The sequence below is a fragment of the Falco punctatus genome, assembly GCF_963210335.1.
Source record: "Falco punctatus genome assembly, chromosome: 1".
NCBI classification, from domain to species: domain Eukaryota; kingdom Metazoa; phylum Chordata; class Aves; order Falconiformes; family Falconidae; genus Falco; species Falco punctatus.
Window position 1 is genome coordinate 13,312,376 of NC_137580.1, and position 26,986 is coordinate 13,339,361.

Genomic DNA, 26,986 nt, shown 5'->3' on the forward strand with positions numbered 1-26,986 from the left:
AATTTTTACACCTGCCTATTTGACAGGAAGGCTGCTGCTGCTTTGAAAGGGAGAATTGCTTTTTCTTTTCTTGCCATGGAAAAATGCCACTGTAAGAGCTTCAAGTTGTGACTGATGAGTGCTATGTTTGTTTGTGAATACAGTTCTTTTGCATATACAGATAAAATCTATGGGCCACAGCTTCAGGAGGTGTGTTTGTATGCTCTCAGAAGCAGACAGTAAACAACAACAGACTCTGGATGCCTGGTGCCAAGTGACAGGAACAGGAATGATAAATAGCAACTTTCTCTTCTTGTTTCTTTAGAAATTAGTTCTCAAGACTGTTATGATATTCCACGAACGTTTCCGAATGACAGATCTAATTCATTGGAGGGCTTCCATAACCACTTTGTAAGTATGACTTGATCTAATGAGAGGCGACAGTGACAGTACTCGAATGCTCTTTGTTCCCATGTAAAAAAAAAAAAAAAAAAAAAAAGGCAAGCTGTACGGTGTTTGTGGTTTTTCCATTTCAGTAGAATATATTAATCTGAGTAGATTAGGTTAAAAAAACTCATATGATTCACAGCTGATTGCATAACTTATTTTGTTAAAGGAAATATATGTTAATTCTAGAAAAACAGAAGCATGTTGACAGTGGGAAGTGTTTCAAGTGAAGAACTAGATGAAAATTATGTCCCAATGAATCCCAACTCTCCTCCACGACAGCATTCCAGCAGCTTCACTGAACCCATCCAGGAAACAAACTATGTACCAATGACACCAGGCACGTTTGATTTTCCGTTATTTGGAAAGCAAGTCCCTCCTCCTGCTCACATGGGTTTCAGGTCCAGTCCAAAGACCCCTCCCAGACGGTCAGTACCTGTTGCAGAATGTGAGCCACCGCCAGTGGATCGGAACCTCAAACCAGACAGAAAAGGTGAGGAAAATATCCAATAGAAGTTGATTTTTATCATCTAAGAAAGTAACACAGCTTTCCCAACTTCTGATTAATGGAAAATGATAATAATTCTAGAAATTATTTTTATCCTATGAGACGGCCATAACATAAAGGAATCCTTTTTAACCATATTAAATCATTCAATAACAATGCCAAATAGAAGCATAGGTTTAAATTTTATTGCTCTAGTTACTAATGAAAAAATGACACAGAACTGCTAACACGCAGAAGTAGGAGTTTTGATCCTTACACACAGAAGGCAGTTAGCCGATTTGTGATGGTGAGAGCACACGAGGCATTGGATAGAATACACATTTATGGCTGTAACAATGCTTGGTACAGGATCAGCACACATTTCATTTTAAGAAGTGAAAGTTAAAAATAACTATCAGGTGTTCGGTTTTGATGTAAATATTGTTAGAAGAAATCAGTTGTTACAACAAGAATGAGTTGTATACTGTGCTGCTTTTTAGTCCTACTCAAAGTATGCAATGATGTTACAAATTTTTACATAGAATAATTCTTACATTTTACATAGAAAAATTCTTACAAATGTGTTCAAATGAAGAAAGAATTAGATTGAAGAAGTAGTGTTTACTATTAAGTAGGTAATCGTAAGTCCTCATTTCAGTGTGTAAAAGCAAGGGAAATCACTTGATCTTGGAACTGCTTAATACTTAAGTGTTAGTGGCCACACGTGGCAGTCACGAAAGATGTTTAATGTGCATGTGGGCTATGAGGTTACCATATGTATTTTCCTTGGGATCCAAATGGGAGGAGGGAACTTCTAATTCAAGCCAGCTCTTACGATATGTTTGCTTTATCACAGGAGCTGGGTTCCATGCTTATATTGAAATTTGTATAAAATGTGGTAGGTGAAAATTTCCTTGCCTTCATAGAGTGTGGTAGGTTAAACAAAGTCATAAAGCAAAAGGAAAACTAGCTTTATGTGGAAATATTTTAAACTGCTGAATGTGTGCAAGATTACTGTTGAGTTTGAGGAAGCTGCAACAACTTCAATGACAAAATTGAAAAATCTCCAATCTTTAGATGGCCCCTTCAAAGCTGTCCAAAAAAAAAAAAAAAGGTCTTGAATCTGGTGTGTACTGGATTTACTTTTCCTTAAAATAAGGATTATTTGGGTGATTGGTGTTCTTAAGAAACAAAGATATTGTGCTCTGTCCGTAAGAGATATTTGTATAGAGAATCGCTAATAAATAGCTTAGACTTTTCAGTTAATCTAAGATCTTTCTATCAGCCAGCATATCAGAAATACAGGTAAATGTTTGAGGAACTTATTTCCATACTACACAGTTTTTCAGACAAGGTAACTTTCTTGTAGAAGTGGGAACTAAAGAACAGTAGGTCAAATATCTGCACTATTTTGTATTCGAGTAAGCCCTGTTTTTAAAACTAAGTCCTTAAAAAAATCGGTATTTACATTGAGAATGGATGACTTCATTTTGGGGAAAACTCGACGGCAAATATTCAGATGATCCAAAATATTCACTAACTAAACCTTTAAGTATATTTACCACTAAGTGAAAACAGCCTGTCATTAAGTGAAGCAGACAATACCATCATGGTATAGATGATCTTGGTGTGAAGTGGGAAGTACCACGTCTCATTCTGGCTGTCCATCTCCAGGAAACAGTGCATGGCCTTTTTCAAGACCTTGGCTCTCTCCTTGTGTCTTACTGTTTCCATGTTACCAGACAGTAGTTTTGTTTAGTTTTTAAGAAATACTGGCTAGTAACAGATTGATGAAAGGCAATATTGGAAAATATTCTCAAAATAAACACTGAACTGCTTTAAAATATTTTCCCTGACTGGCCAGTTTGTGCATTTTACTGATAAACTGTTTGACCTTCAAAAGTAACAGATTTCTGTGTTGAAAAGCTGCTCACTTTAGCAGTGCAAAGCAGTCACACAGATGTCTGCTGGGGCAGCATTGCTGCTCTTGCATCTCTTGTCTTGAAACTGAATTAGTGTCTTAGATTCTAAAAGTGGCATGTAAGGCTCCTGCTTTGCTCCTATCCTCAAATGCTTTACAGCTAGAAAGGGCTTAGCTAACCTCAGGGAAAAGATTTTTTTTTTCCTCCTTTTTTAAGATGTACTAACATACCTCTTAATGAGTGTAGAGTGACTGGCTGGTTTTTTTGCCTGTAGACTTTTAGAAGCTGTTATAGCTGTGAAATAATGAGATTATTTAATATAATTTAGAAGAGAGAGTAATTTTACAGTAAAACTGTCCCCAAAAGTAAGTATTGTATAGTAAAAGCTTAGAGGCCGAAGAAAAAAAATTGTGAAGATCTTGAGCTACAAAGAATGGTAGTGATTCTGATGTATCACTAAGGGTTTTTATCTTGGCAACATACACATGCACAGAGGCTCACTCAAATTTTATCAGGTGTGTTACTGTGAGTTTCCCATTGTTGTGAAAAGCAGATACGACACATCAGGATGGTAATATATTCCCATTTTAGTAGTTGAGTTCTCCATGCAAATAACTTCTTCCAGAGATACCTTTGGGGAAATAAAACTGCAGTTCCTTTTGTATTAAAATACAATAAAACTCCTGGTTTTGTGGATCATTACCTAACTAAAATGAGCGTGGAAAAGCAACACAGTAGAATACAAAGCACAGCTTTCAAGTTCCTGTAGCAACTTCTATTATCAGGTTGTTTCTGCTTATATAAATGTACTATAATGATCTTCTGCTACAAATAAGTGCATGGAAAGCATTAAGTTGGCTGTTATCCTCAGTAAAACTTAGCAAGACATAAAAAGGGAGTAAATGGTACACAAAATAGCTACCTCCTAGGTATTGCTTCTGTAATTTTAATATTTTTTTAAAATATGCAATTGGTTCAAGAGTTTCTGTTGAAAGACTACTGCTGCTTCTCTAAAAGATGGTATTACTGCTGAGATCAAGCATGTTGGTGGTAAGGCCTCTAGGTATATGAGGGCCCATCTCATGTTCTGTCTGAAGAAGCTGCTGTATCTTTTTTTTTTTCCCCATCCCCCCCCCCATCCCCCCCCCCCCCCCCCCCCTTAGATACAGATTGCTGAAAAAATAGTGTTTGCACTGCGTCCAAGTAACAATCCCTTTTTGGTAGCTGTCCCTGTTACTAGAAGTATCACCATCACCTTTCATGTGAGTGTTAGCTCTAGCTCAGTAATGTTTCTGTGGGCCGGGGAAGTTTATGATAAAAATAAAAGTCAGTGATAAAAATGCGTTTGACAGAAAAATAATGCAGTAAAACTAGCACATAAAGAACACACTGCTTTTTGTTGTCATGCATATGCTTAGCATCTCTATTTTCTTCTGGTTTAAGGGTTTACTGCTTGCAGACAGTATACTTTGACAAGGGTAGAAAATGGAGGGCTCAGCGATGGCAGTGGCCATGCTGTTGCATACAGACTGCTGCTCTCCCCTCTGCTGTTCTGTTTTGTAAACCTGAGATGAAACAGATACTCTGTTACTTCTGATTCTGCTGTCTTTGAAGAGTAATGCATCAGGCAGCAAGGATCTGGCAGTCTGTCTATCGACAGTAGTGACTGTTATGTGTATGTCTCCACAGATCTGATATAAGCACATGACATTCTGGATAATTTATCAAGTTGTTAAAATTCTTCAGATTTGTAAGAGCAGGTACAGTTACATAGAAGTAGTGACTGTGACAGAGGACTGAGTCATGAAAAATCAATAACATGGGTAAACTAAATTCTGAGGGAGGGTACTTGCGCAGCCCACCTGTGGGAGCAGCCTGGGCCAGGAGCCATGGTGACCTATGGGATACCCTCTGTCTTTTTCCACCAGTTTCTAGAAGAACTTTGGTTTAGACCATGGGTTAAAAAAGAATATTTAAAAAAAAAAAAAAAAAATACATAGCATTGCGATTACGCTACATTTTCATGTAGTTTTATTTTTCTAGCTCACAGCTGCTTCTGTAAATGTGGGGAGCTTCCAGTATTTTCTGGAAGTCTTGAAAGTAATTTCAAAACACGGTGTTGGCTTCTTGCCCCAATACCTTGAGTCAAAGCACTTTACTATTTCTTTAGAGAAGCATACCAAAAGGTAAGTGATATACTGCTTGGGACAAAATGGAGACTGTTTGGCAGGTGCTTTTCTGCATTCACTTGTAATTGAATGACAAAAATAATCTCTCTTTTAATTTGTTTGTGGTTGTTTGGGTTTTTTTTTCCCTGGGGTGCTATTTCTTTTATTTTAAAGAACCATTGTGTATATTGTATTTCTGCTTTTTCGCTGCTTTAGCTTGCCACAGTTGCATGTAGTCATGACGCTACATTGGAAGCATTATTGCTAGCAAAAGGCTTCAAGCAGAATAAATAATTGCATCCATCCGTGCAGTTGGGTCTTACTCTCTGAATTGGTGAAAGACTGACTGGTTCTGCCACAGAGTGGTTATGTGACATTTGTTTTTACAGTCACATGTTCCTTCTTCAAAATGTGTTTATCCAAGAAGGAGTGGTAGATTTAAAGATGCTCAAATGCAGTGAGGTGAGGACTCGGATAGCTAAGACAGAAAAAACAGCCAGGTTTTCTTCTGCTCCACCTTGTACTTTCCCTGGGGCTCTGCAAAGTATCTGAATAGGGTTGTGATGTGAGGCAGTAGATCCTGTGTTCTCCATCCTGCTGACAGCCTGCAGGACTGTAGTGGACGTTTCGGCACTCCACAGGGACCACTGTCTAGCAAGACAGGTCCCAGGTGGCTGTGCTGTCAGCCCACAGGAAGTTTTTAAGGCCTGACAGAGGTCTGTGTGTCTAAGTGACCTCAGTCTTCAGTACAAATGTGACATAAGCCAGAGATCAAGGAAAGTGCATGGTCAAAAATAAAAGGGGATAGGATGTGAATTGTTTTTTATGGATCAGGAGGAAGCATTTGAGTGATGCAGCATTTGAGATGGGGGTGCTTGTCTTTGAGCCTCCTGCCCCGTGATTTCTTTCCATGAGTAGGAGGGTGGAGTTCGTGATCTTAAAGCAAGACTTTAAGACTAAAAACTAGAAAATAATAATAATGTAGAAATACTTGTTTAGGAGCTGTCCAGAAGGACTCCTTATAGCTACGTTACTTTTAGTATGTGTGTATATATCTCATCTGTGATGTTCAAAGGTCTTAAGAAATAAGTGCTTCCCATCTTGACTGACAAAACTTATTGTTTCAATATCTGAATCAAACAGGTCATTCAGTGATGGAATTGGTGATGGCAGAATTTGGAGTTTGATGTCCTACTTACTGTAACTTGGTAACTTCTCTTTTCTGAGGGGCAGCATGTCTCTGTCCCAAAATGGGTTCTGGAACCTTAAAAAGGTTCTGGAAAGAAATATATAAACCGTAGGCCTGTGGCTGAATTAAGAATTCATGACCATGATGGAATGAAAAAGTTAAATCTCATTCACTTGGCTATAGTGTAACACTGCCATTTTTAGAATGTTTTTGATTCATAGCACTTAAAAACAATTTACAAGAGAGTTCAGTTTAGCACAGATCCAAGTTCAGGGTCATGGGGAGCTGTGATAGAACAATGCATTGGAGATCACTAAGCAGATTGCTGACAGAGAGTGTAAAGATCTTGGGATTCACAGCTTACAACATGGTACTGGACTTTGCTCCATTTGTCCTGATTGTATTTGCCCAAATATTGTCAGAGTTTAATTGCATTCAAGATTATTTAAACAAATTTTCAGCCCTAGTTTTGGGTTGGTTTAGACAGATTATTTTGCTGGTAGTAAAAATAACCAATAGGTAGCGTAGTGCATCTTCATCTTTGTATTTTTTACGAAAGATTTATCTTTCAACAAAAATATATCAACATTTAGTATTACATACTTCCTGCAACTTGAGTCCATACAAATGCTTTTAAAAGAGGCTGCTGCTTGGCCCTGGTAATTTTCAGCCCAGCAAGTGGTAAATTAGGATTAGAGACAGTGAGTGATGCACACATTTCTTTTCATGCCAGCAAAATACCTCATTGCACCTTGAAAAACAAAAGACAATAAACAAAAGGAAACCAAGGTAGAGGAAAGATATTCTCACGGAGTCAGGAGTTGTGATTGTTTTAAAAACGTTAAAAATTTTATCTAGTTGTTTTTCTTGTAGATTTGTCTCATTTAAGGTGTTACAAGACATAATTTATGTGGCTATACCACAAATGCGTGGACCGCTTACAAAAATGTGGCTGTATCTTTGCCACGACTACTCATGAGCATCTCCCAAACAGATTAACTTCATAGAAAATTCCAATTTTCTTTCTTTAAGAGCACAGGACCACTTTGAAGAGGTACTTGTGTACAGGGCTTTCATGTGGCAGTAAAGCATTTGCCACGTTCTGGCCCCTGTAGGACTCCCTGTGATGCTGCTAGATGACTGACATAATCACCTATTGTTGTAGTGTAGTATGATGCTGTAAAAATCCCAAGCAAAGTAGGCGGTAGTTAGGGAATTTAAGAACTCTAATTAATCGTGAAGTTCCTAGTAAACAGTTCCCTTATTAAATATTTACATGTTTGAGTGTCTGAGTTGGTCAGTGTGAACATACTGCATGTCCTGATACAGCAGGAGCACCGCACCATCCTGAAATAAAACTTCAGGAAAACAGTTAAGGCATTTGTGACAACAGGAGCTGACAATTCTTTAAAAATAATAGTAATTAGAAGCTGGCAGCACTGCAGTGTTCTACGCTATCATGGTTGTCTTGGGTATTCTTAAATAAAGGATCACTCATTTTCTCAGGCTTTAGGACAAGTAGGCATTGAAAAATTTTGAACGGTGATTTTAATCAGCAGCAAGAACTGAACTGAAGATCTGGTTTCACAACAACTTTTCTGAACAGAAGTACTGTTTATTTTGCTTTTAAGAAATCCATGTGTTTAATCCTTCCATTTACTCTTGGAAGCTATACCTCCTGTTCATTCCATTTTGGAATTTAAAAAAATAAAATTTTGGGGGGTGTTGTGGTGCTTCCTCAGAGTTCTTAAGGCAGACTGAATACAAATTTATTGATTTTATTTTTTTCTGGTTTTTTTCCCCCACAAGCTCCAAAGACTCAGTTTAGCTGAAAACTATGTTTCCTCCATAGCTGTACTAAATCACTTCTACAAGGTTAGTTTTTACTTAATAGCTTTAAATGAATTTTATGCAGCTCCTTGATATGATAAATCAGTTCTTAACTTGCAGCTGTGACTTGTCTTATAAAACCTTGAAACAACAGGTAATTTCAGGTAAAGAATCCATTTGGATGGCTGCATTGCAGGTGCAAAGGAAGGTATGGTTTATTGTTTTAAAAAAATTTAAACATAGGAGCTTTCTGAAGACAAAACTGCAAGACTTGCTCTGACACTAACGGTAGAGATGGTGGTGTTGAATTCCAGAGATGCTAGGTAGAGCAGGAACAAGAGAACATGGATAATAAAACCCTATTTTTTTTTCTTCCTTACATACAATTTTTCTTTTCTTCTCCATGTGCTTAATGCCTTTTTAAGGAAACACAGGTTTTGATATACATATTGTCATGCTATTCCCTTGGCTTTTTAAAATAGACTTAATGTTAGGGTTGGGTTTTTTTCCAGTGAGCAAGTTTTTTGGTTTTTTGGGGGGGGCGGGAGGTGGTGAGTGTTTGGGGATTTTTTTTGGGGGTGGGGTGGTTTTTTTTTTAAAGGTGAGGTGAGGAGCGATCTCAAGTAGTATCCCTTGGCCTTTCATGAATCTTAGTGCTGCTTTAAACTACTAATCAATAAACACTCCAGAACACTGTCTTAGAACACTTTGCTATTGAATGCTTTTAGTTCATCATACTTCAGGGGCTTTTAAAATACAGACATGTGGAGTTACTCACAAATTAGAGCAATCAAATAGAGCAATCAAATAGTATTTGAATGATTAATAGCTTTGGTATTCTCTGAATAGTTTTTATGGCATTTGGCAAATATTTTATGAATACCAGTGAACCTTAGCTGTCAGATGCAGTTGGACTTCTCTATAATCAGATATTTTTTCCAATTCACTCTTAATTTCTTGAGTGTTCAAAGTACCAGTGCTCTGAGAAAAGTGCTTTTGAGAAGATAAAGACACCTAAGAAAACTGGAGAGCCTCTCTTCAGGTGCTTTTTATATTTCATAATATTGAAAGAATAAGTTGATTTCAGTTTGGTTTTACTGTCCTAAAGAGACTATTTATCACCATCCATGTGGTATCACTGACCCAAACTAAGCACATTATTGATATTCCTGTTTGTTGCTGGATACCGGTATGGAAATAGATACGAATGTTTTATAACTAAATACATGTTTTTAATTAGAAGTACCTTGGCAGGAAATAGTCTTAATAAAAACAGAGATGAAAAAGCAAATGCAGGATATCTGTAGAGCTCTGTGCTGAAGACCGTGTACTTGGGAATCAGAGTTCATTGGGGTGAGGAAGAGAAGGAAAGGGGGAGTTTATTCTGCAGAATTGAAAACCAAATAATAAACCCTGTGGGAGTAAGACCATGAGCTTCAGGCTTGTTTTTTAAAGGAAAAGCCTACCATGTTTCTGAGAACTGGAATTCTTGGACCTCAGTGCAAATTTCAGTTTCCTCTAATTACAGAGAAAATGAGGAAAGGTGCATATTTTTTAAAGGAAACAAAAACTACTGTTGGTTATGTCTCTCAAAGTACTTTCATGGATGTGGGGCACTTACGTGGCTGTTTTTGCCTTTTGCTCTCCTCCTCCTATTCCAAGTAAAAGCACTGCTCTAGCATTCCTGTGTCTGATCTTCTTGTCCCATGAGGATTAGTCCTGTTGGCCAGGAAACAGCATTAACAGGTCATGCATTTCTTAAATTTTATGTCACGTTAGTAGATTTACCTTAGAAAACTTAAGCTGGTATTCAAGTAGAGCATTGCCCTCTTTCATGAGGATATTTGCAGTTTCCTGATGTAAAATCCTTTACCAGCAAGCCATGGAACAAGCAGCCAGTTGGAAAAGAAGCATTCTTAGAAATCTTGTCTAGTACTACTCCTTCAAGGCAATAGCCTGAAAACAAATGAGGCTCTACATTGAGTGGTTTACGTCCTCAAAACCAAAAATGTTTAAGACCCACTTACTCTGATGCAGGAATTTGCTCCAGTGGGGACCCCTTTTTTCCCCCCTAGCATTATATTCCAAGTGTTTTATGAAAAACAAAAAGAGAGAATGCATTAGCCAGTGGAAAAATCAAAGGGGTTTTCAGTTTAAACCGTTATTTGAAACGAAATCAAACATGTGAAATGGACTCTTCTCCTGATGACTTCTCAGACAAAGGCAGCATTGACACACACTGAAATGCCAGGAGCAGAATTCATGCTGTCTGAGTGCACTCTAGTGCTAGATCCATAATTGCTTTTTCTGCTTGGCAGTTTTTACAAGCAGCCATTTGTTAGAAAAATAGACTTCATTAGTGATTTTTTCAGCTCAGAGTGCCCTTGTACAGTATTTGTCTGATAGAACGTGCAGAAGCTGAGCTTCTCCCTTTCCTGGCTGTAGCGCTTTGCATTTCACAGGTGGTGACTTGACTGAACAGTGAAAACATCTAATTTTCACTTCTTGTTTGGTTGGTTTCACTTGCCGTAACTTATTTGGGTTTTTTTTCCCCTTGGTAGGTTTACATCCAGTGGTGTTGCAATACAACTTACTTCCTTTTTGGGGGGGTGGGAAGGGGGAGAAATACATCTGAAAAAATATTATTTTTTTTACCCAGATTTCTCTTTCCCAGAACAGGTGTGTAAATTAAAAGTATTGTCTTATGTGAGTGCCTAAACTGAGGTAAATTTGGGCTTGTGAGCCTAAACCACAGGAAATGTGTTCCTCAGTATTGCTGGCACTGGAACACTGTGTGGAGCCAGGCTTTCCAGAGACCTACTGTCCTTCCACCTTCACTAAGCTGATCTGAAGAACACCCCTATGACACTTCACCTTTAGTGATTATTTCTGAATAGAAAAGATCTTGGAAACCAGTCTGCTGTACAGGTGTAAGGTGCGTTCTCCTCCATGTTATATTCAGCTCATCGCTTCTCGGAGGTGCTAAGACGTGCCCTCCGTGAAAATTAGTGAAGTTACCTGGGAGCAGCGCCAGAAATTTCAGTCACAATTCTTAGAGATACAAAGTTCTAAAACCATATATATATATATATATTTCTGTTCACAGATCTGGCTTAAGATAGTGACAGAACTGTTGATTTTTATATGAAGAATGACATTTTAAAATTTTCTAATGGATTTATTAAAAATATGTCTTTTGAGGGAGTAACGGACATCATTAAGGGCTTTCTGTGCCCTAGCTCATATTACTTTATCTTCTTAAATGGGCAAAAACAGGGTGGAGGAATTTTGCACTGCGGACACAAACAAATAACCTCAGCTTTGTGATCGCGCTCCCTCCTCCCCCTTTCCTTTGCCTGGTGTCAGGTCTTTTCTGTTGCACAGTATAAGCTCCTCAGCAGAGATTAGGCCTTGTAGTTTTTGTTTTGTAGGGAGTGGGGAAAAACAAACCTGCACAAACATTTTAATTCTCTGTGACGTATTAAACTAGAGGAATTGCATTATCCTGGCCAGTTGGTAGCAGCAAGCTGTTTTGCCACCAGATTTATTTAGGTTGAACAGTTTTTCAGCAGCAAGAGATGAAAGCTCACAGAGTTTATTTTATGCTGGAACATTTTGTATGTTCTTGGCTGATGCAGAAGAGAAATATTATAGGGACCTGTACTTATTTATATAGCTCTTCTGGAAGTCTCAGAATGGTTTATAAGTGCTAAATGAAGTATGAGGCACACAGTTACATAATAGCCACTTTTTACAAATGGGGATAATCATAGCTTAGGAAGGTTAGCTGCACAAGACCACGTAGCATCGTTAACAGAGTAGAAATAATGAGTCACAGCCCTGAGTTCCTTGCACTTGTCTTCTGTATGATGGGTTTTAGGCACTTCAGCCTATGTTTGGCTATAAGAGCAGAGAGGTTATAAAGCACACACCAGTTAAATAACGTCATTAACCCTGTTACCTCTACCAGATTTCTCACTGTACTTAGAATCTTGCTCATATGTCAGTGCATTGATTGGCATTTTAAATTTAGTTGTATTGAGCCAAATTTCTTTTAAATCAGATCGTAAAACTGTGGAACACAAAGTTAATATCATTAGGTAGTAATATTCAGTATCAAATTGTTCTTAATAAAAGGTGTTTGAATTTGAACTTTTACAGTTGTTCAATTGATTTTAAGGTCTTGGTCTTTTTATATAGGCAAGCTTTTATTATAGAGTTGTAGGCAAGGTACTTAAGAATATCAAATCATCTCAGAGTGAGCTATGCCAGCATCTTGGGTCATGCTTTTGACTTGGCTCCAGTCAACAGCATAGTTTACAGAAATGTTTTGTGTAGCGCTTCGCAATCTGGGTCTTTGGTCAGCATTGCCCAACTGCTTGGCCTTTTCATTGGCACTTCAGCCATTTAAGGGAGCATCTGATTTTGAAATTGGAAAAGAACCATCTGTGTGAAAGTAGCACTACTAGTAAATAAATAAATTTTGTCTTAACTGCATGGCCTCTCAGAAGCACCATGTAGAAGTTAAGATACAGTATAAAACCTTCCTGTTTACCTTTCTTGTTCTTACTTGATTATTCCCAATACTTCAGCGATAACAGTAATAGAGCATTTCATATGCAAAACCCTTGGGGCAGAGATTTGCAAACTTCTGGTGTTTGTTGCCAAGTTTATTTTTTACAAAGCATTCTCACTCATTGCCGGTTGTACCAGCCCACAGCTGAGTCTGTACCAGTCCTTTTCCACTTTGTGCTGTAGGGCAACTTTCTAACGTAATCAGGCTTAAACTTTTTTAATTTGGTTTATTGTAAAGGTTTACTTTTCATACGGCTTCTTGGTGTACCACTTGAAGGCACTCGCCTTTTCTAATATTAACACTTTGTCAGATAGACTTTCACGGAAGGTTAGAATTGTTAAGTGTTATTGATCATACTTATTTAAAATAGACAGTGTGATGAAGCACAGAGTTTGGTCAAGTTGGCTGAGAACTTCCTTGCTGGGAGAGGGGTTACGTTACTGCCTGTAGGGAGCTTAGTGACTCTAATGTTCTCTTAGTTTGTACTCTTCACCTTGTTACCAGATTAATTTAAAGTGTTGCGTTGCGTGATAGAATAATATAGGGGAATGTTATGCTAATAACATGATAGCATATGATAGCATAATAGATCGGGGAATGATTAGTGCGTCTACTGCACTTGTATATGGGAATATGCAATAATAAAAAAACGTTTAGAGAATGTAATGTTATGACAGGGTCGTTTCCGGTGGAGTTTGGGTTGTGCCATGGTGAGGGGACAGTGTGCAGGCTGGGAGCTTGGAAAGAAAGTCCCTCTGTGTCTGCAAGATTGGAGAGGTGGTTTTGGTACAGACAGATGTAGACCTCTAGGGAACAAGATTAACAAATACAAAAAGATTCTTGGGGCTTCTTGAGTGGGAGATGCGCACTGGATAGGAGACCTCCCAAGAGTATCACTATTTCCAAAGTAATATTGTGACTAAAGAGGATTTAATTTCTTTGAGGGTACCTCAGCTTGCATCTGAAACATGACTATTCTCCTGTCATGCTAGATAGTCCTCAAATATGTTTTTTTTTTTGTGTAATTCAACTTGAAAACAGTTAACAGTTACAGTATTTGTTGATGCACTTCTTAGCCTTTTTGTACACCTTTTATGCTTGCCTCCGACAAATTACTCGCATGCAGTGTTTTCTTTATTTCTGGTTTGGTGCTTAAGCCCTTAGTGTGAGACTTAGCTAGACTGTGAAACTCCTTCAGCAGCTTGCTTATGCTTGTGGCGCTAACCTTTCCGCAGGGGGTCATGCTGTTTATTTACAAAATTCCATTTTCCAGTTACAAATAGAATATTATTAAGAGAGTCTTCTTTTTACCAATTAGGTCAAAGTCCTAAAATTTTAAGACCTAAACCACATGGTTTAGAGCGAACTGATTCACAAACCATAGGTGACTTTACTACAAGAAGAAAGGGTATGTACTTTAGCACTGTATGTATATGGAGCTTTATAAAAATAAGTAAAACAAAAATTAAGAAAACTGTTACTCTAGAATAACTTTAACTCTTGTATAGTCTTTTTACTTCTGTTATAATCTAAGATCATGGGTGCATTTTCCTTGCCAAGTAAAAAGTTTCCTGTATAAGGAATTAAAATCTTGAAGGCTTGAACAGCGCACGGAAACATTTCCTTGACATTAACATGGGTTCTGATCTCTTAAGTTGTAGCTGTTCTTATTTTGGATTTACTTTTTGCCTGTTTATTTAGAAGCAAGTATATATGACTTACCTGTAAGTTGCTTGAAATAACTTTTGTTAGTCAATAACCTGAAATCACAGTTTACTTGGGTCTCCTACTGTTGGCTAAACACTGAAATAAAGCAAAATATTTATCTTCTGACCATTTACTAGTACAGAGATTTATTTATCCATCTTAAAGAGCATTGCAATTAGTCTGATGGGCTTTACTGAAGGTGCCAAGTTGGTGCCTTACATAGTCGCAAGAAATAGAGGAGATTACGATTAACGTTAAAAATCTCTCAGAAATGTCACTGATCATTACTTTTGGTTGTTAAAGCCCATTGCAACTGGATGAAATATCCCTGCTATCCTCAGTGGGCTTTGGACAAATTTCTGACAAAGTCCTGACCATTTCTGCTGGAGCAGTACCTTGCCCACCGTTCATACTTGCCAGGTAGTCTGAGGACTTTCTAGAGGACTTGAGCCAAGCTGATCACTGTTGTGTCACTCATGCTTTAGTATCATCTTGCCTACGTCAACTTCGGTTCTGCCAGTCCTATCTCATATGATACTTTATATCTTGAGATAGATGAGTTGTAGTTCCTCTTCTGAGTCTGTGGTGACAGCTTTTTATGAGCAAGTGAGTTAAAGCGGCAGAATTACTGGAGTAGGCTTGATATGCCTTGAGTGTGTCATTTATGACTTCTTAACAGAGAAAAGGAGAAAACTGTTTGGGATACTAAAGACTGATAGTTACCCAGAAAATTTGGATTGGGAGTCCTTAAGTTCAATATATGATAGCTGACTTTTCTATAAACTCAATCTGAAGTGTGAATATAATGAAAGTATGATGACTACAGTTCTGCTTTTTCCTTGTGAGACAACCACACTGATTAAGCAGCTGATTTCTGTCAGTTCCTCATGTGGTCACTTATGAGAGCTCTTGCTCTTCGTGAACTCTAGTGCTACATGCCTGACATTTGGTCATGGTAAATCTGCTAACGGGCAGCAAACTGATGGGGGAGGTGTGTAGGGGGGGGGAGAGGAGAGGAAAGGGTGTTGTTATAATGGCATTGCATTTCATTTTCTAAAAACAGTTTTGGGGAGGATGAAGTTGAGATTCAAACTGTGACAGCAGTTTGATGGTGTGATTTTATTTTTTTTTTTTTAATTCCCCCCCCCAACTCCTTTTATTCTTTGGGGTTTTTTTCTAACATTTGGGAGGGGTGAAACATACAAGCTGGAGGGAGGGACAATGTGTTTGGCACTAATACTCTTATTTGTGGTTCTGTTCTGAAAATTGAATTTAAAAATGGCACCTTTTCTAGAACAATGTTAGCCGTCATTAATGGCACATTGCTACTCTGCCTGTCTATTGGTAAGCACTGAAGCCAGGCAGACACCTCTTGGAATTGAAGCTGGGTGTTGGCTCATCTCTCTCTCTTTTGCAAACTTAGTCTTATCTGCAGATTGTGCCCACACTTTGAGCTGTGAAATCGGTAAAGGCACATGTATGCAGTGAGGGCAGAGTCTACATAATAATAATAATTGTCCGTGAGCAAGAAAAGTACCCAGAGGTGGCTCTGCTGAAACAGGCCATCAACCCTGTCCTGGGCTTGTCAGTTCAACAAGTCACTGTGGCAGAGTAAAGACAGAACATGATGCTGCCATTTTCAGAGTCTCTTTTCAAAACAGAATTACTACATACAAATATATCTTGCAAAATTCTTAAATTGTGCAGCATTTTTCTAATTTATGTTGCTTTTTCAGTACCTGGAAAGATTAAAAATATAAGTTAATATATCTTGGTTTTCTGAGAACTGAACAGTGTCTCCTTTTCCTAACTAGTATTTACTATTTAAAAATAGTATTTATTTTTTTTACTTAGGCTTTGAAAAGCTATTACATTTAAGTTTGTTGAAGTATGTTCTGTGCTTTAAGATTATCTGTTTCTCACATAGCAAAACCAGCTCCACTAGAAATAAAACCTCTGCCTGAATGGGAAGAATTACAAGCCCCAGTTAGATCTCCTATCACCAGAAGCTTTGCACGAGAGTAAGTTTCTTAGCTTTTCCTCATTTGGATTAATTGTTTCTGTTGAGTGTTAATAAATGTGTGTACGTCTGTATTATATTTTTACCCTGTGTAATACAAATTAAGGTTCCTTTGGAAGTGTGTGTGTGTGTATGCTCATGGAATTGAATTGAAACAAAATGTGTCCATATGACTCTTTATTTTGTAATATTAAATATAAAGGACTGTGTATAATCAAAAAATGTGACACTCTAGTAAACATGAATGAAAATTTCAGCTCTAATATGCTTATTTTTGTTGTTTACCAGGAGGTTTAAGATATTAGAGATGTATTGTTTGTAAAATAATTCCTGGTAATTAGCTCCTCCAGGTTTCCCATGTCTCCCAGACCGGATTCAGTTCATAGCACAACTTCCAGCAGTGATTCGCACGACAGTGAAGAGAATTATGTATCCATGAATCCAAATCAGTCCACTGAAGACCCAGTATGTAAAATCTACGTCTTAACTACTGTCTTCCTGTGCAGTCCTTACTTTTAAATCATGCAAACACAGATCCTTCCACTCAACATCACTCCCTTTATACTTCTATATCAATATAGTAATAAAAAAATCTCCATAGAAAAATTGTAATTTTGGTAAGATTTCACTGAAGAAGTTAAGAGCATAACCATATATAAAGAGAATGGTTAGTATACATATTGTACAAAACAGTTCAATACATGACCTTTTTTTTTCCCCACCCTCTTACCTAGGAACTGTCTCCTTTATGTAATTGCTTGGGCTATGCACCAGTTCAGTATTGTGCCATCAAGGGAAACAAACTGTCTTAGGACCTCTGAGCCGTGCTTAAAAGCCTTTATTAAAAGGACGTCTTCCAAGAAATGTGGAAGGAACAGGGAGGATGTGAGGCCAGAAGGATTGATACTTGTTGTTCACATTCTATATAGACTGAGCTATGTGTATTTTTACTAGGCTTCTTTCAAAAAAAGAGGTTAGAAGGAATCTTTATGTACTGAATATCTGTATTTTTTTCTCATTTAGCAGAGAATTTTCTCAAATGATAAAGTTTCAGATATTCAGCTTGCAGTTCAGTAAGTGAAGAGCTAGTTAGGAAAAGTTAATGATGTGTGCTGTGGTTTTTGTTTGGTTGGGCTGGAAGGCGAGAGGGAAGAAGAAGAAGCCATAATAATATTTTAAAGTAAGAGAGCAGCAGTAGACCTAGGCCGAGACTAAAACATGGTCCAGAGTAGCCGTAAGGCACTAGAGGAAAACCTGTATCTTGAGCTCAGCTTTTTGTTCAGTATAGTTTAATTTATTCACCCCATTTTCACAGCTTGGGTTCTCAGTAGGTAATACAGCAGCATTTTTCATCTTTAAAGCATTATGAAAGACCTTCTTTGGAGAGGGCCTTTATAGCACCTTTATTGTTCTGTTTGTTTGTCTGCCTTCTTATGCGGCATGTGCTAGCCCATTTCACTACACCCTGGACTCTCCTCTCGCAGTGCTGCTTGCTTCCTCATCTCCTGTTGCTCTGGATGCCCTCCCTGATCTCCTCCAGTCTCCCTCCCCTCCAGCTCACTATTGCTGCCTCTGGATACTGCCTCACTTTCCCCGAGCAAGGCCCTCCTGCTACTTCTCTGCTGCGGCAGCTCTGGCTGGGTGCAAGCTCACGAGCCTGCAGAGCACCTTGGCCTGTGCCTTGTCCGATGTCTGACCTGCCCGCAGTGCAGGCGTGCTTCCCAGGGGAAGTGGGCTTCAGCAGGGGGGAGCTGGTGATGTAAAAACTTAGACCCTCTCTTGCAAGAGGCATTGGTAAGTAATTGGTCATGTCCCATTTTACAGATGCAAGAAACATCCCATTTTACACAAAGGTTTAGAATCGCCTCTGCCCAGGCTTCTCCCTGCAGCAGAATCGCAGTTCAAATTGGGGATTTCTGTTGATTCTTACAATGCCATTTCAAGGGTTTAACTTCTGTGCCAAGACAGTCTTAATTAATATTACAGCTCATATGGCCTGTCATTAAAATCTTCTGTTTGCTTGCACTGTTCATTCTTTAAGGTTGTGTTACAGATTTCCTTTAATTTTCATTTACGTATCTTTAAAGTTTCTGTTTCCTAATGCGTATGTTCTGCCTCTCTGTTTGGTTTGAAATAACAAATATTTCTTTTTGTTTAAAGAGCAATAGCTTTTTTAATTTGTGCTGGAAACATTGATACAGAACCTGATTTTTGTATGTTAAATATGCAGAAATTTGTTTGGAGAATTTGGACAACAGAAATTAACTTTGTCTTGGTTGTTTGTGTTTGTCCTTGTTTCCACTTAATATTAAATGAGTTTGACAATACAGATAAAATGGCTAACTTCAATTTAAAAAGCCCAGCCCATTAAGCTTTAACCCATAAAGTATTTTGTTTCCTAGAGAACCTGAATGTTCCCAGATATCTCAAGCCCTTTGTTTTAAAATGTGCCAATTACAGCTGTTTTGGAAATTGTTCCAACTGCGTCTTAGAAAGGAGACCATGCTTTTTCATCTTTTTCTGTCATCGGCTTCGAAGTACCTTGTTTGGACATGTCATACTTCTGTTTTATTTAATAAAATCAGTACTATTCTGGTTTTTCTTTCAAGTTGCTATCAGCCTTACCCTTCTGTCTTTCCTTCTGCCTTCCTCTTCATTTTTTGCTGACTGCTGCCCTCTGTCTTCCTTTTTGTTTTTCTTTATCTTTTAGAGAAGAGTCCTTCTATTGTACTGTTCCTATAACACCTGTTAAGAGGGAGGGATCAGGCTGGGAGAGGAGAGAGGAGGTGAGGTTGTACAAGTCTGGGCTAATTGAAATTTAGGTATATGCAATGCAACTTCAGTTTAAGCAGCCCTACACAATCTTCTGAACTTTTAATCTTTTGGTCTTATCAGTTGAATAGTACTTCTTGATTTTCAGCTTAACCACAATGGCTTTTGAATGAAATGTAAAGTTTCATTTGAAGTTTTGCCACTATTGTAAGGCTGGAATACTTGTAAGGTATTTAAGAGCAATTCAAAGAAATAAAAAATTTTCTTATTATGTAATGTTAAATTTAAGGTGTAACAACTTCACTTAAAAAGAACAAACCACACTCCATTCTTTTCTCATTACATGAAAGGGACATTAGGTGGAAGGTACAGATTGATTTGGTGGCAACCTTAAATTTGGGGGGGTGGGGGTGGTTTTGGGTTTTTTCCCCACTGTTGGATTTTGACTCTGTCCCGGTTTTGACTTAGCATATATCACCTTGTTAGACAATGTCAGTACAATTTGCGTGGGTTAACTGATTGCAAGAGCTGTCAGCCAGTTCTTTAACCTTTAGTATTTTGGCAGTTTATAATAAGCTTATTTGATAGTGTGGACCATTAGCACATACCTTTGTAGCTGAAGTTATTTGTGTTATAATTTCAGAATTTGTTCGGAAGCAACAGTCTTGATGGAGGAAGCAGCCCTATGGTAAAACCTAAAGGAGATAAGCAAGTAGAATATTTAGATCTGGACCTGGATTCGGGAAAATCTACCCCACCTCGTAAGGTAAGCAGTTCTTCAACACTTGCATTTCTGCAATCAAGAGTTTAACATTTCTTCACAAGCAGTTGCGGGGAAAGAGAACCTCCAGCAAGATCGTCTTAACTAATTTGTCAAATGGTCAATCGGAGAGCCTATGTTGGACCTTTCAGAGAAACATGTGCTTGTTCTATATTTGTTTGGGACATCTACTTACTTTTTGTTGTTAGTGGAAAACTTACGTTAATTATCCCTTGCCTTTCCCAGAAAAAGAGCAGTGGTTCAGGCAGCAGCGTGGCAGATGAAAGAGTTGACTACGTTGTGGTTGACCAGCAGAAAACACTAGCACTGAAGAGCACACGAGAGGCATGGACTGATGGGAGACAGTCTACAGAATCCGAAACACCTACAAAAAGTGTGAAATGAAAATACTGCTTTTTCTTCAAAGAACAGAAAGGAATGAATTTTGAAGCATTACAGAACCACAATGGCAGTGCTGTTCGACTGTACAGTGCCTGATTTACTGGTGTGTGAATAGGTTCTTGACCGAATAGGATGGAAGCCAAAGGACGCTTTGAATCTGTCAAAGGATTTTTAAGATCGTAAATTGGCTCTGTGGTCTCTGGAAAAATTGCAACCTGTAAATAGCATGTAAAGTATCACTTAGCTTTCAGAAAACCTTTTTGTTCTGTAGTTAACACATTTGTAGTATTACCATGTTTATGCACTTTTTCAGTTACAATGTTGGTTCAGGTATTCCCAGTTAGTGTACCGTAATGCCTGATTCATCTGGAGAATTTTTTTTTCCCCTTACACTACTATTCCTTACAATTTTAGGGTAATTAAGCTACATGTAGATACGGAAATTAATATTTGAACTTCATTTTAACAACTTAAAATTGATTTTGCAGAAATACTTTCACAATTGAATAATCTACTTGAAATGCCAATAGATGACGGTTAGTTACATACTTGTTTATATTTAATACACGCAGGATTATTTGGAAGTCTACAGGTTACCTTCCTAACAAAAATTGCTGTGAGTTAATAATAATGAACTGTACTGGGTTTTAGACCTACAATCCTGGCTTATATGTTAGTTTTTAGTGGTGGAACTTCTATTGTATTTTATTGATGACAGTGTTTTGTGTTCAATGGGTGAAGATTCTGCAGGGTGGGATCTTACACTTTTAAAGACTGAATAATTAAATGTCAAGTAAGCCTGCAAACCACTGATGGCATGCAGTAATATTGTGATCTCACACTTATTAACAAGAAATAACCTTTATATTATTTACAGAAGGTAGAGTATATAAATCAGGTACGTACCAAGCACTATTGTGCTAATACACTGATCAGGTTTAGACAATGAGCTTTAGTTTTGTACTATTTAGAAGTTCTAATGTCAGTTTTCAGTTCAAGATTAATGGGACAGTGTGACATTCACTGTTTGTAGTACTAGCAAAATACTGTGATTTTGAATTAGACATTAATTCAAATGGAAATACTATGTTTTGACACCATTGTGCCCTTCTTATGATCTCTATTTTACTTTAATCTCCTGCTTGGCCTTATATTTAAATCCCTATGCAACTGATATTTTATATCTCTGTTTTTAAAAATTAGATAATATACTTAAATGATCCCCTTGTAAACCACTTGTTGCTCCTTCCTGGTACAGGATTTTAAGCTCTGTATACTGTGATCCTTTATTTTACTATGCCAGTTCCAAATAATAATCTGCCTTGGTTTAGAAACACTTTTTGTTATTTGGAAGAAGATAGATTTCTTTAAATACGTGAACGAGTTAGGTCTAGATAGAAAACTTACTAACACTTTTTTTTTTTACAAAAAAAACTTACCCTCAAGTAAGCAGTTGGTTTTATTTTCCTGCCCAATTGTTTTGGTTTGTCCAGGTCATGTAAAAGTTGAGCATCGAGCTGTGTTGTTTTCTGGCATGTTGGCCTTAGTACTGTGCCTAATCTACCATTGGTTGTTTCTTTCCCCTCACAGCCACAATCTACGGTATGTGAATTATCTTATTCTTAAAAAAGGTTCTTTTTAAATTAGTAATATTTTGATGCTTTGAATGTTCATTTTGAAAAAAGAAACTAAACACAATGCATTTTGAGGTGAATTTTAAATAAATCAAGTTGTTCGGTTTTGATGTGTAAACTCTGTCCTGTGAAACAGCAAACCAATGTCAATGCATCTTTGAAGGTGCCTAGATACCAACCACACTTCTTCGAAATCGTAGATTACCTCTTAGTACCTCTCTCAAAAAAAAAGAAAAAGAAAGTACAGCTAAAAGAATTTTCAAAATGAATCTCTGATTTAAAACCAAGCAGCTAAATAATACCAAGCAGCTAAATAATCTGCACTCTGTCTTCTGTGAGCCAGAAGATGTTATGTGAGCCAGGGGACATTGATGGTGCAATCAGAAGTAGCTCAGATCCATAAAGATTCTGGAGCTACAGCTCAACTCTGCTTTGATGGTCCTCCTATCAAATAATAAACTTTTCTTTGCAGATGCTAGAATCGAAGCACCCATAGGCATGGCAAGTACTTGTAACTGATATAATGATAGTTTAGTTATAGGATGCTGGCTTTAAGCATTTCATTAGTGCAATGATACTGCGCAGTGCATCTCCACTGCTGAGATGCCTGTAATTCATTAACACATGTGGTTCTATAATCACTTTGCTGTTTACTCCTACATAATTGTTTTGGTGCTTGCCACTGGGGAGAAGAATCCATACTGTGGACACCTACACTCATGCATGCACCCAAGGAGCAAGGTGATCTTGGAATATTTCAAACTTGTGTTTCTTTATTCTCTCAGTAGATGGGAGAAATTGAAGAAGTTTTGGAAGGGCTGCTCATCTTCTCACTACCCTTAACCCATCTGTCCTTGAAATGCTTACCAACTACGCAACTATGTATTATTTTTAAAACATTTGTAATTGAGCAGCGATACTTAAATTTAGTTATCTGTACTATTTTTTCAGGTGTTGTGAGCACCTCTGATAGTGAACTGTAAATGCCTAAAAGAATCAGTTTCCTAGACTGGCCTCTCTTGTTGAGCTAGTGATAACCAGGTGGCTTTGCTCTAAGTTTGCTGATATCAGTCCTTGGTTTACAGATTACACTTACTCTTTCTTCACTTTAAGTTTGGCAGCATTCACAGTGTTTAATCGTTATTATGATTGAGAATCCACTCTTAATTTCTAGAACTTTTCCCTTTTTTTTTGTTAAGGAAAACAGCTGTTTGCAGCAGGTGTGGACAATACAATGTTTTCTAAGTAATAGGCTAAAACTTCTCTTTAATTAGATTTCTAAGCAGTTTTCTCAGCCTAATTCCAGTAATACATTTTCTCTACTTACATGTTGTCCAAAGTGTGTTCAGAATCAGAGCCATGATACTCACTCTGGATGATACATCTCATTTTCACCTATAAAGCTAAAGTGGGACTTCATGCTGCAGATCTGAGCTCTTGGATAGTCTAAGGATGTGAGTATTACATGCTGCAGATCTGAGCTCTTGGATAGTCTAAGGATGTGAGTATTAAATTGAAAATGTGAATCCTAAAATTGTAGGTGGTGGAAGGCAAGCTAGATTGATGTTAGCCTTGTGTAACTTTCAGTTACTAGCTTTGTGAGGACATTCTAGTTAAGAGAGTTGGGTGCTGGTGGAAACTCCAGCAGATAGCAGTGCAGAAGTAATTTGAGAGTGGTGGTTGTCCAGTGTTCTTTTTCAAGCAGGTGAGTTTGTTCTATTTTCACTAAAACCAGTTGTGGATATAGTTTTCATTGGTGTATGTCATAAACAAATCTTTTAAAACTGCAAATATACGTACGTGTGTAATAGGTCTTTTTACAAATATATAGAATCTTGCTCACAAAAATCAAAAGAAGAGCTCAGTGCCTTGTGCACTAAGATTAACTCTAAAGATGGTTTGGTATCATTTCATGCTATAATCTGAACAACATGTTATCTGGTAAGTACCAATCGCCACACTTTTACACACTGTGACATAATCACTATTACCTTGTGAACTGCAGGTGGAAACACAGCTGTTCTGTTTTGCTAAAGATTTGTAGAGTGACATTGAAAAAGATTAAAAGGTAAAAATGTGATCATTAGCTTTTTTTACTTTACCGAGATTTGCATTTATGTAAAAAAAGAAATATTAACAATCCCTTCACGTATGATAGTTGTGACATAGTGCCACACATAGGGTGTACAGATGAATTACAACGTGCTGGTTTAATTAAGTAACAGGATTCATTGCTCCATGAAGCCTAAACAGGGGGTGATGGGCAGCTCTATAGCTTTCACGTTGCAGTATGAGCTAAGCAAGATTTTTATCACAGTGAAATTTAAGCTTAGCTGTTACTGACTGCAGCATTCAATTGGTGTGTGTTTGTGTATGTATATATAATAGCCTTTCAAAACTAATTTGGAGACTTGGCAGCCCCGGGCAAACCTTCCATTCCTTCCTTTACTGTAGAGGTTTGTGCCATCCAAAGCCAAAGGATGTTTATTTGCTCCAGAAAAAGATATTGCCATACAGTATCAGTGTGTAATTTTAGAAAGGAGTATCACTCAATCTGTTTGGATATTTTACACCTGTAGCTCTTAAGAAGCTGAGCACTACCCACAAGTGAACTTAAATTTGGAGATAATCCTCCGTATTTCTTGGATCTGCTCTCGGTCTCTCTGTATTGCACCAAATGCTGCTTCTTAAAGTTAGTTTCTTGTTGTCTGTCTTACTACATGGGAATACTAATGTGGTCCATGACGACAAAAAACTGGTTTGTCCAGCAATTAGTGTAATAAATATTCCACAAAATTACTGTGTTTGATTGGGTGTAGATGAACCAAATACCAAGTTGTGAGGTTTTTGTTTGCTTGTTCAGTTAAAACAAAAAGCCAGTTTGAGTACGGGTCTCAACCTGATAAAGTGCAAAGCAGGACAAAAAGAAGGTGCTTGAGGTGGTTATGAACAGTGTCTTTTACATTAAAAGTTTCCCATTATATGTTTATGATTCAGCATCCTTGATGTTACTTCTGAGTAACAGAAGCAGAATAGCAGGTATCAGATGCATGACTAGCTGAAAGGCTTTTGCCATCTCCTCATTAGATAAACAGAGCTAGACTGTTCTGATGCCAGTGGTTTTCTTATTAGATGGTCTGTACAAGAAAATTCCCATGTTTTATTTGAAAGGGACAATCTATGTTTGCTTCATCTTTTTTATGAGAATCAAGTTAACTGAAGTGTACAGTTGTGTAATCTGCAGTGTACATACTTAAGAAATACTAAACATTTTGGTAATACCGTCTTGCAAAATAACTGTCTCACTGTGGTGCCAAATTTAGTAAGCCAGTAGAACTATTTTTCAGTTTCTAAACCAGAAGGCATGGGTCAATGCCATTTGCTTCTGTGTATAATAACAAAAAGTAGAACATTAAAAAAACTTAGTAATTTTGAAATATTTACTATGGTAAAATGGAATAGAAAAAAATCCTATACCGTTAGAACGTAAAATACAGAGTTGCTAAAACGGAGACGCTTTAACATTTTTTTGCAGTTGTAAAATCGGCATTTGTAGTATCATAGCGATTCGCTCTGGAAGATTCTTACAGGGTCCATCGTTGTTGCCAAGCCTTTTACTGGTAAGTTCTACCTGCAGTGAAACAATTAAGATTTTGTAAATTTTGAAAAAGGCCAGTCCTTCTATTATAATAAGATTGTATTAAGTGCTGTTTGAGGGTTTTTTTGGCTGGTGCTGAGTGCTAGTGTGTGTGTGTGGGGCTTGCAGAGGGTACCCAGGTGACTTGATTGCAGTTCGGGAGAGGGTGTGGGAATCCAGTCTTTTGAAGATATTTAATAGGTGCAATACAAAGTAGAACCAGGTTTAGTATTACTTGTAGAATTGGCTGAGGACTGTTAAGTATGAAATAAAATGCTTTTGATTTGAAAAAATAAAAGGCTCACAGTAGGGCATCTCAGTGTTTTTTTCAGATTTAGTGGTAGACTTTGCAGGTGTGTTGAGCTGTTCTTGAACTAGCTGTAACTAGCTAGCGACTAGCTGTGTAATCCAACAGTGCCACTAGATGCCCAAGGAACAACACTTAAAGCTACAGTTAACTCAGAGATTTCTATTCTAAACCCCTTTTTACAGAAACTGTGTTGGCATCTGGAAGCTGGTCATTGGTACTGAATGCGACCAAATACAACTGGGCAGCTGAAAGTTGCCTTTACTACATTATTTTTTTAATCAGATAGCTAGAATAGGAGGAAAGTATAATTATGCCTTATTTTTCCTGAACTCCTACCAGACTTCAAATTATGTAAGAATTCAAATTTTTATGCTACCTTCAGGGAGTATTCTTTGGAGGAAGGAATCACTACTTGTTTCTGTGCATTTGTGCTGTGGATTTACACACTTAAAAGTTATACAGACTAATTGAAATGTTTGTTCAGGATTATTTTTTTTCCTTACCTGTTAGTGGTGAAGGTTGCTGGCCTGGACGTTTTGGAGATACCTCACACTGGCCTGCTTGAGTACATCAATATGAGTCTGGAGATAATTGCAACAAAATCGTGATTCAGCCTTCTGCTGAGGTTATCTTCATAAGTGATACATGTAAATCGTGGTGTTGTTTTTTTAAAAAATCATCATACTTGAGACCAAAACATCAAAACAAATGCTGTTCAGTTAGGCATAGGGTAGCACTTTCAAAGGGCATTAAGCATAGCAGGGCTGCAAGTTCCCTGGGCACACAAACGCAGTGTATGATCTTCTGAGGAGCAGACTTCAATATTCAATGAACTGGTGTATCCCGTTTAAGTGAAATTTCCAAAATTTTTTTCAAAATAGTCCCATTTCTACTTAGGTATGTAAATATAAGTTTAGGAACTGAAGATTAAAAAATGCTGTTTGTGGTGGTTTTTTTCCCTGCATAAATGAAAGGAGTGATGATCTTGAAGACATTTTAACCATTAGCTCAGCTCGCTGGCAGCTCAATATGAAGGAGCACAGGTTAGGCTTAGCCCTTAAAGAGCTCTTTTTAAAAGAAGGAAAAAAAGTAAAGGAGCCAACCAGGAGCAGGATTTAGCCTTTGATCTGCCTTGCAGTGAGCTTG

At 37.6% G+C, this 26,986-nt stretch overlaps 1 protein-coding gene across 3 annotated transcripts in view; it reads left to right on the plus strand.

The window, feature by feature from the left end:
- Positions 1 to 22,000, plus strand: part of GAB1 (GRB2 associated binding protein 1) — a 101,080-nt gene extending 79,080 nt beyond the window's left edge. For 2 of the 3 annotated variants that reach the window (XM_080401949.1, XM_080401951.1), the window contains exons 5-11: positions 305 to 390; positions 616 to 919; positions 13,917 to 14,006; positions 16,233 to 16,326; positions 16,667 to 16,790; positions 19,741 to 19,863; positions 20,104 to 22,000. In XM_080401949.1, the coding sequence (XP_080258075.1) occupies positions 305 to 390; positions 616 to 919; positions 13,917 to 14,006; positions 16,233 to 16,326; positions 16,667 to 16,790; positions 19,741 to 19,863; positions 20,104 to 20,262 (980 nt within the window). In that variant the 3' untranslated portion in view covers positions 20,263 to 22,000. The remainder of the gene's footprint in view (positions 1 to 304; positions 391 to 615; positions 920 to 13,916; positions 14,007 to 16,232; positions 16,327 to 16,666; positions 16,791 to 19,740; positions 19,864 to 20,103) is intronic. The other variant, XM_080401950.1, reaches the window with a different exon arrangement.
- Positions 22,001 to 26,986: the final 4,986 nt, after the last annotated feature.